General features: G+C 40.9%; 1 protein-coding gene across 1 annotated transcript in view; it reads left to right on the top strand.

Annotated features, from left to right (window-relative positions):
* Positions 1-4,896: 4,896 nt before the first annotated feature.
* CLDN10 (claudin 10) overlaps positions 4,897-10,451 on the top strand; it is a 57,934-nt gene continuing 52,379 nt past the window's right edge. Inside the window, exon 1 of the mRNA XM_042043701.1 lies at positions 4,897-5,125. Within this exon, the coding sequence (XP_041899635.1) occupies positions 4,912-5,125 (214 nt within the window). The 5' untranslated portion in view covers positions 4,897-4,911. The remainder of the gene's footprint in view (positions 5,126-10,451) is intronic.

Here is a 10,451-nt window from a genome sequence, read left to right as displayed (position 1 = left end):
GTCCTATCATTCTAACTTCACTGCATTGTAGCTCTTTGCATTTCATATTTTTATGTAGACAAAGCCATTTTGGCTTTTTGCCACTTTCCGCAAGTCTAGGTTGAGTGCCAACAGCAACAATACACTTAGTGACAGCAAATGTCTTTAATCCAAATAAGTTTGCTAGTGCCTAGTGTCAACAGCATAAAATAAGGAGCATAATATATATCATCCTAAAGTAGCATTTTCAAATCCATCTCTTATCTTTAGTGCCCAGTTAAGGAACATGATGAGAAAAACAAAGTTAATCCTGTGTGGTTTTATTCCCACACCAAACACTGATGTGAATCAGTTGTTCAAAATCCCATACATTCTTAGACAAATATTCAAGAAGTACTCATGTAAATAATGCACAAGTGAGCAATTTGTCCTTTAAACAAGTAACAGAAAATGCTTTAAAATGTAACCAAGCATAGTTTGTACCTGCATAGGTATTAGATAAATATATACATACATACATACATATATATATATAGTTATGTATTTTCCTAAATACATGTATACCTGAATTGTATAAAGTTAGTGTAAACCCTGAATAGTGTTACCTGCTGTATCCATATATTTGCAAATCAATTCTCCTAGTGACAAGGATATGAAGTTTTTCTTTCTCTTCTACAGCAGTATCATAGAATCATGTAATAGTTTGAGTTTAAAGGGTCCTTATCTAGTCCAAACTCTCTGTAATGAGCTGGGACATATTCAATTAGAGCAGATTGCTCAGAGTCCCATTGAACCTGACCTGGAATATTTACAGGAATGGGAATATAAAAACTCTACTATTAGTAATGGGATACTATAGTACAGAACACTAACATATTATTGTATTGTGGCTGCAGTGCTCAATAAAAAGCAATAAATTTGGGATGAATATAAAACTGAGTTTCCCTTCTCTGTTTATGTCACCCAGCACTTCATGGTTAACAAGGTGAACAGCAAACATCTCAAACTGCAACTGTTTCATATCACTATAACCTCATGTTACCCTTCTGTTACAGTATATTATCAAATTGGTTTTTTCCTCAACTTTCCCAATTCCAGTGATTTAATTTTTCCATGAAATTCCTCTCTCTAGGTGGTGCCCCTTCAGCCTGTGCCTGCTTGCTTGGTTTCTGGGTTGCATGCATCTGGCAGAGACAGCAGAGCTGGGTGCTCATCTGGAGTGCACCCTTCCTTCTTTCAACACCATCTCGTACTTCACTGCCAGTTCTCAGAAACTCTTTTTGTGTTTGTGTAATAGGACCAGTCATATTGCCATACAGCTGATCCCTTGCCTGACTGAATTTAGTAGAGATGTCTCTGGGCATTTGATTTCTTCACAACTTTGTACAATGTTTGCATTTCTTTGACTTCTCCAGAAGTTGAGTCACTAATTCTGTCTCTATAACTTCTAGTTTTACTGCTTGTCCAACTTCTCCCTGGTTGTTTAGGCCTCTCATAACTTCCTGGCAGTGCTCAGGATCAATTTGCATGGTCCACCCACTCTGCAGAGAACTTCTTTGGCATAACTCATTATTTATCTCATACATTGTTGTGTCCATGTTTCCTTAGGTACCTCCTTTGTAGAGCTCTCTTTTCTCTTATCCAGATAATATCAGGATTTATTTACACTTAGTTTTTTGGTTTTTTTTAAATGTTACCATAACTTTCTCCACAACTAGTTCAGTTTAGCTAACTGTTTGCTCTAGCTGTGTTTGTCTTCACGAGGGAAATATATAGTCAGCAGCCAGATCTATATCAGCATTGGGAACTCATCCAATTAAAAGTTTACAACAATTGACATAGGCTGAAGTAGAATTCACAAACTGAAAGCTACAGCTTACCTGTGTAAACATTCTTGCCCTGCTGCAGAGGTGTCAACTATATTTAAGAACTGGAATTGGACAGATTTTAAAAGATAGTAGTAAAAGGAATAGTGTATGTTACTGGCACAGTGTTCAGTTAAACAGAGACAGCAGTATGTCACATAATCAATTAGTGTATTTGTGGAGTTTGGGGAAAATGGTTTGACAAAGGCCTGTAGCAAAATGTTTTCGCTTTTCCACTTCGTATTTAAACAGTCCTTAAACTCCTGGCTGTTTTCCAATTTTTGTCTGTTCAGTAACAGAGGAAAAAGTTGTGATAAAATGAAAAACAGCATTAACAGGTTAACTTTCAACTTTGCCTTGAACTTCTTAAATGACTGATTAACTTATTTCCTGACAGTTTATAGAAGAAATGAGGGTTGTAAACAGGACTGCTTACTTCTTTCTTATCACTTAAGTATCTGTTTAATTTATTCATCACTCACACACTAACTCTCTAGAAACAATGCAGGGTGAAGCGCTTGTGACCATGAACTCCACAGTCATGCGCTAGAAAAGAATCAAGATAAAGGCCAAGAAACCACTAAGTCCTCCTTAAGCCATGAAAGTGTAGTCTACAGTTCAAGTGGTGTCTACAGGCACTTTCCACTAAAGTAAGCAGCCTTCAGTGTCCCACCAGAATGACAGTCATGAGTGTGTACTGGATGGGACCTTGGTAGAAAATGATCTAATAGTGAGAAGGGGAATAGATTTAGGAATTTGTATTGCAGTTTAGACATAGAAATGTGAGAGCCCTTCCCATGATAACAGCAAGATAATAAGTTTAAAAGAGCAGGGTTTTACTGAGAAGGCACCTCTGCCTTAGACCCAGGGCACTAAGAAAAAGACAAGCAGCCCTTTTCAGCTGAGCCTGAGTATCTCCTCACAGGCTATGTTGATAAGGAACATTACTGTGAATAGTGAAAAAGAAGAGTGGGGAGGGAGGGGAGAATGTTTGCATACAGTCATCCTTGCTTTTCCAGTCCAAATAAAAAGCTTCTGAGTTTGGGGGTTTTTTTGGTCATTCTGTTTGGTTGGCTTGGTTTTTTGGTTTGTTTGTTTGTTTGTTTTTTTCTCAGTAACAACAGTCAGGGAAAGTCCAGAACAAGGCCTGAATTTAGCATCAGATGTAAAACATGTCTTTGAGCTACTCTGGGTGCTCAGCCAATGTCACTGTCACTGGGAAGGTTTAAGAAAGAAAAAAGATACCTAATGAAATGTCTTCTCAAGTATTCTGTGTGAATTAGCATCGTCTTTGACAAACAAACAAACGAACCCAAACCCACCTTTTTGTGTGGTAGATATATAACAAAAAGTAATCTCAGCTCTCAGGAATCTGCCTCAAAGCTGGACCCATTTCTGTATTCTCCTCTTTCAAATTCAATGAAAATATGTATGAAAGACTCCATGAAGTTTGACCCCTAGCATAAGAAAAATGTTACTGTGTTATTTGACAGCAATGCAAAATTGCTTCCTTCCTGTGTAATATTGTCCTCAACATTAAAACAACCTGCTATATTATAATGATGCTCTGTAGCAAACCCACTTTCCATGTCTTTCAAGCTGTGTTAATAAAAAATTTTCTATTCACTCTAGATGTGTGGGAGGTGAGCCTTCTAATTAATCTGAGAAGAAATTCCTTCTTGTAGCGTAATTTTCTGGCCTGTACAATCATCCTTTTGGGTCCTCTTTCTCAGTGCTGAGCTGAAGGCTGGTTAAAGTGGAAATATCAGATGACAGGACAGTCTCAGTGAAACTCCTCTTGCTCTTTACATGGAATGTTAATGATGTTTTAGCATTCTTGTTTAACCCTTCTAAGAGCTGTGAAAAGTCTACAGAAAAACTCCAGTGCCAAAGTTCAGCATGGCATTTTATCACAGCTGTACAGGGAGAATCAACACTAGAAGTACCCAAAGGGGGAAAAAAATAGACCACTGTTATCGTCAAAAGTGAAGGTGTACACTCAATATTCAGGGTGATTTCATGTCACCAAATGGCATACACTAGCACCAAAGAGAAAAAGTTTGCTCCTTCTTTAGTGAGGAGGCCAAAACTACCAGAGAATCAGGAAAGGTGTAAACAGAGCTGGAAGCTGGAATTTTAAAGGAGGGAAGGCCGCACATGTCTGCAAAATTGTGTGTGGGTCCCACAGCAGTAATGACAGCATACTCAGGAACTGGAATTAGAATAGCTGTTTCAGTGTGGTGCTGTCAGTCCCAGCTGCTTTAAAGATGACATTTTATTAAGTCAGTTGCATACTTTGAGGTTTCTTCATGGCATGAGGTTGCAGGAGCTCAGTCAGTGGTGGGACAGATGTTTCTGCACTATGTACTTCATGCAGAGTGTAAGAAGCAGTACATTTTCTTCACTGACCAAGGAAAAAATCTCAGTGGGGGCTGCATGAGGCTCTTTCTGCTGACTGCTGCAGCTGCATCACTGCTCAAGGACTACTTGCTGTTTCTGTTTTTGCTCTAGATTTGCTATTCTACAAATATACCCACAGACACTACCTCCTCCAGTTTTAGAGCTGCTTGCATGGTGGCTGGTTATGCCTGAATTAATTTCACAGCCTTTCAATGAGTTATTTTTCAAGTGTTGTGTGATCCTCCTAAAATGTTATGGTAATCCGTTAAATAGCGCTGTACAGTTTGGACTCTGAACCTATTTTGCTAGACGAAATGGTTGTAAGTTTCCAATTAACTAAAAATTAAGCATTAACTGGAATACTTTAATTGAAAAAAAAAAGAAAACAATTAATTTTTACAATTAGAAATTAGTAAGTAAGTACTAGTAATTAGCTCCTATAAAGTTGTACCTTGACTTTCTTTCTAAACATTCGTAATGCCTAGGGCCTTTCTTAAATCACTCAAGCATGACAATTTCTTTCAGCCACATTAACTTTCTGTAGCAAGTGGTACTGAACTTGTTCAAGTATAATTTGCTTATGTTATGCCTTTTTGCTTACACACGTGACTGAAGTACTTCTCTCTCCACGCAGTGGCATTAGTAAGCCCCTGGTTTACAGAGAAACATGCTGGGAATACAGATTATAGCTTTCATATTTTGTTTCTGTGGGCTGGGAGCTGCTATTGCTGCTACTGCATCAAATGAGTGGAAAGTCACTAGTCGAGCATCATCTGTTATCACTGCAACCTGGGTCTTCCAGGGTCTTTGGATGAACTGTGCTGGCAACGCACTGGGTGCTTTTCACTGCAGACCTCACCTTACTATCTTCAAAGTAGAAGGTAAGGAAGCATAATTTAACTGGAACTTATGGAAAGCCATGTGTACTGCAGGACATGAGCCTGAGGAGTAAAAGATTCTTTTGGCTCATGCAAGAGATTATGTTTAAAGCATTGTGATGAATATAAGTAAAGGATCTTCTCGGCAGAATATCAGAAACAGCTTTGTAAGAATGATATGTATTCCAAGAAAGACAGTAAGCTCTACTCTGTGGTTGGTAATATGTGATAAGTATACTGGACATAGTGCTGGTAATACACTGTCAGTATCAAACCACTGTTAGAAGAGAAATGGACTAAACTGTCTTGCGGCTCTAATTTCCATGCCAAAAGGAGCGTCCTGCTTGCTGGATGGCGGGAAGGGGAAAGATAGTGAGGTCTGTGACAGCTATCGGTGCTCTTTTTAGTATCTGAATAAATCAGAGAGCAAATAACCATATCCATGAATACTGTGCAAATACTCATACTGGGAATTAAGTGCTAGTGTATATACTTGCTTGTACAACAGGCTAATATTTTATTTTAAAGAGAAAAGTGTGCTCTTTCAGAATGTCCATTTTAATGGAAAGTGTTGGATTTGTAAGCCATCTATCAGAATGTAAAAGCAAATGGAGGCTTCTTGCCTTATGTCAGAAACAGCTTTTCTCAGAGACAGGGGCTGACCATAAGTGTGCTGTGCAATGTGTTTTGTGTTCCTCTCTATGTGTAAAGCAGTAAATGAAGAGGTTTGATTTTTATTTGCTGCTAAGCCTTCTGACAGTAAGCAAAAGAGTATTTTCAGTGAAACTGTGTGTAAGCACTCGTGAGGGCCTGGGCAGAGGTACTGCTCTCCCTGGGGTGGACAGCACACAAGCAAGATGAAGTCAGACTAGAGTAGGAAAAAATGCATTAAGACACCCGTATTTTAGGGAGCCAGAAAGCACAATTCTGTTAAGATATTAACAGCGAGTGACTGAATGAAATATAAAATGTAGCATTGCGTGGTTGTTACCATATGGTATATTACATAGACATAGACTCACACATACATGGAAACATGGAAGCTGGGGGATGTTCCAGATCCTTACCTTTTTTTGCCTTTCATGCCCCTGACACATCAGACTACATGCTGTGACATACAGATCAACTCATACAGATGATTTTGAGATAAAATTCAGCATCATTTTTCTACGTGTTTTGTGACGCCCTGTTTCAAATCATCACAAATCACATAACAGATGTGAATGGATAAGAAGAGCTTTACTTCTGTTAAAGAATGCTGTTCGTCAAAAATTACTTAAAAGGCACAGAAACTCACAGATACTTTTGAAAAGCGAATATTATATTTTGAAAATAACCATTTATGTATTATTTCTGCCAAGATTTAAAGAAAGAAAATCAGCTCTTCTTCTCAGGCATTGTTTAAAGCAATGTCAAGTAACTAGAAAGTACCATTATTGCTATTGTTAGTAGCACAAAATCTGCTTTCAGAATAATCAGATGTAATCTATTTGCCACTTTGTATTGTTACTATTATTTTGATCACTGGCTGATTGAAACTTGAATAAACAGAATATGCATGTTATGCATGCATCCTTTAAATATATACTTAAGCATCTGAGTAAGATTTTGCGTATTTGTTTTTTAGAGGAACATAGACAAGATGCTCACAAATTAAAGTATCACACTCTTGTTCAAGCAAGAGAGTAACAAGCTGCTGTAGTGACATTTAGGAAGTCTAATTTTAACTTGCCAGTGCATGCACCAGCAAAGGGTAATGTTACATGTAGCACGAACACTACTGGGAAAGAGTGAAGTATTCAGTTTGGAAAACCTGCTAAACATAAACTCCTGATAATCCAAGGAAAACAAGAGTTCAACAGGGAAAGGGCTTTGTACTCTCACTCTGTCATAGATTGTAAAACAATAAAATGCTCAGATTAAAGAAGTAATGAACTGTCATCTCTGTCCTCAGAGCTTCAATGTATCATTATAACTGACATACTGAGGCCTGGGAGGGCTGGCAATATAACTTTTCTTCTGCACGTTCATCTTTTTATGGAATCTATTTGCAGTTTTTCCCATAGCCAAAGACAACTTACACAAGTTCCTCATTCCATTCCTATCTTTCCATTTTCTGTAGGTTACCCTACAGAAAGTATTAGCAGTAACAGCAACACTAGCAGTAACAGTATTAGGTTAGTGTAGTTAGTCACTTCTACTCCAAAGCAGATTCATTTGATTGTTAAAGGTTTAATTGCAATTTTTGTGAGGATTTTGCAGGAGAGGCTTATAAATGGGGTCTATGAAGTTTTAGGGGGTTTTTTTTCTGTTTTTCACAACAAACAAACCCAGATTCCAGAGGCCTTTCTCTGAGCAGGATTACCCTGCAGTCACAGGCAGTATGTAGATATTTACCAGAAGTGACTTTCAGCTCAAGGACTAGTCGTGCTGATAGGAGCATAGCCAAGGCAGTGAGAGCTCCGCTTCTGCAACCCAGCCCAGGTACAGTTGCTGAGGGGTTCATGTTTCTGGAAGTCTGGGTTAGCAGGGCCACACTGCTCATGGTATCCAAAGCTGGCTGGGCTGTTGCCAAATGTACATGTCCGTTCACGTGTACAACCACAGTGTGCTCTGCTGCAATGACTGAAACATTCAGATGAAAGATCTTAGAGGGAGTTCCTAAACAGTAAAAGCATTGTAGCTGCAGTCATTTAAGGCAATGTTTATGGGAATAAGCAGTATCTTTTATTAAATCTACTGCTTTGGGAAAAGTATGCAACGAAGTCATTCATCAGATCTGACACAAATACAACAAGCTTCAAGCTAAATATTATCTGGGAACATTGTCTCTTCAGTTAACCTGGTTATGGTTATCAGAGCATCAGATACACACATGGAAATTGTATGATTAAAACCAAGGGACCCTTACTCACAAGCATAAACTCACACAGTCAATAAATGCCAGTAATTAAAATTAGCAGTGAGACAATATTGTTTCAAGATCAGTAACCTATGATTAGCCACTCAGTCCTTATCAGTAAGAAAGATCCACAAAGATCCTTCAAAGTGTGAGCCTGACAACTGAAAGTCTGGAACTCCAGAAAGATACTGACTTTTTACAGCAGAGTTTCCACCCACTCTGCCGCCTGCTAATTCCCCAGTGCTCCACAGGCAGTAGCTAACCTCTCTTCTCATTCCTCTCATGTATATAATTTTGAATTTTTACCATCACAGAACTATCCAAGAACGGTCTATTAGCTATCTAGAATGGCTTAGACACTTTATTTAGTTATTTTGACTTTGGTGATGTTACAGACAGCTGTTTCTTTCACATAAAATACAGAATTGTAACTAGCCAACTGAGCTGTGTCCACATCTCTTTCCTACAACACTTCCTCAGTCTGTCAGGACAGCTGCTAGCTTCTTCTATTACCGTGGGCCTAGGCCCTAGGGTATATCACCGTGTCCCGCAGCCATAGGGAGGAGGAGGAGGGAAGATCCAGCAGGCAGGAATTGTGCAGCAAGATTGATTGATTTATTTAATTATTTTACAAACTCTTTTATAGACTTTTTTCTTCGTAGTCTAACTGGACAAAGGATCAGCCACCTCTTGGGGTGATTGGCTAAAATCCTAAAACATCCATTGTCAAAATATTTTTCTACTATACCATAAACAAGACTTTTCAAGGTTGCAGGTGGCTTGGTTGTTTACATTCCCTGCTACCTCTTCTGTGAGAGAGAAAAGTCTCTCACGGACTTTGAAAATAGCAAGAAAATCCTTGCTAGCAGCATTTTTGTATCTACATTCTTCAAAAAGTTAGTTTGGCATTTTGCATGCCTTGCCTACAGCACTGCATCATGACTCCTCTGTATGTTTAGGTTTTCCATGCCATGAGTTCAGGGAGGTGTACCAGAAACTAGGAGAAATCTTCTTCCTTGAACCTTTTCTTTTTTGAGCCTCAGATCCCCTGCTGGCAACTTGTCAGTGCCTGTTTTGGCAGAGCCTGATGGGGCAAATAGTGCTTTCTTGAGGGTAGCCAATACAGAACAGGCAACGCCCAGCCGTTCTGGGTCACATCAGCAAACAGATTCAGAGCTGCTTTTTATGACACTGCCACTGCAATGCAACTAAGCAGTGGAAGGAAGTTGATACAAGACAACTGCTGTTGCAGCACCTGTACCCAGAACAGCCTTGCGCAGTCAAACACCATTTGGGTTCACCAGGGTGTGGAGAGCAATTCCAGTTGGGCTTCAAGGTGACGCTAGCAACTTTCCCAGAGAATTCAACCTTGAGCAAGAAAGGACTGACATGAGACTGCCAGGGAAAATGCACTATCCATTTGAGTGGTGCGAGTTGACGAGCCAGCCAGATATACACATAGCAGCCAAGGCCTAAGAGGAGGGCACTTAGTGCTAGATCCCGCAGCGGCCAGCACCACCCTAAGTGGGCTTGCAGGGGTTCAGGCTGCATGAGGGCTGGGCACAGAGACTGTGCTCCTGCTCCCCGCTGCTTGACAGCCCCCCATGCCCTGCCCGCTGCCCCGGCCCGCTCCGGCCCGCTGGGCCCGGCGGGAGGCGGCCCCGCTCCTCTCTCCATGGTGCTGCAGGAGCGGCCCCGGTGAAGCGCCGGCCGTGCCCGGGGCTGGTGCCGCCCCGCCCGGCTGGGGACAGCCGGCTCCCAAGCTCCCTGGAAAGGCGGCGTGCCTCGCCCCGGCTTCCCCCGGGGGAGCAGCCGCAGGAGAGGAGAGGTTTAACTGTACCCAGAGCCCGGGCAAGCAGCAGCGCTTCTGGAGGTCGCAAGAGAGGGGGCCGGGCCGTCAGCCAGGGGTTAGTGGCTTCAGCTATCATCAGGAAGGGAGAAATCACCGGGAAGGCTTTCTTCTGGCTGATGGTCAGCCACAGGGGACTCTGCTGAAGGATGATCCCCGTAGTCAAAGGGACGGGGGTCGTGATTTGCAGCTGGTCGCTCACTCCCCAAACAGCCTCGGGGGGATGGGGAGGAGAATTGGGAAAAAGTAAAACCCGTAGGCTGAGGTAGGAAAAATTTAATAATTGAAATAAAACAAAATATAACAATAACAATAATAATAGCAGTAACGATAATAACAATAGGAAAAAGAGAGAGGAATAAAACCCCAGACAAAGAAGTGATGTACAGTACAAATGCTCACCGCCCGCTGACTGATGCCCAGCTCATCTCTGAGCAGTAATCAGTCCCTCCCAGATAATGCCCCCCAGTTTATATGCTGAACATGATGGTCTGTGGTATGGAATGTCCCTTTGGCTATTTTGGATCAGCTCTGCTTTCTCCCAGCTTCTTGTGCACTTCCTCACTGGCAAAGCATGG

The sequence above is a fragment of the Corvus kubaryi genome, unplaced genomic scaffold (genome assembly GCF_017639235.1).
Source record: "Corvus kubaryi isolate FWS band 111438036 unplaced genomic scaffold, C.kubaryi_AGA036_p1.0 133, whole genome shotgun sequence".
Classification (NCBI taxonomy): Eukaryota; Metazoa; Chordata; class Aves; order Passeriformes; family Corvidae; genus Corvus; species Corvus kubaryi.
Note: the sequence above shows the minus strand (reverse complement) of the source record. Positions and strands in the feature narration are given on the sequence as shown.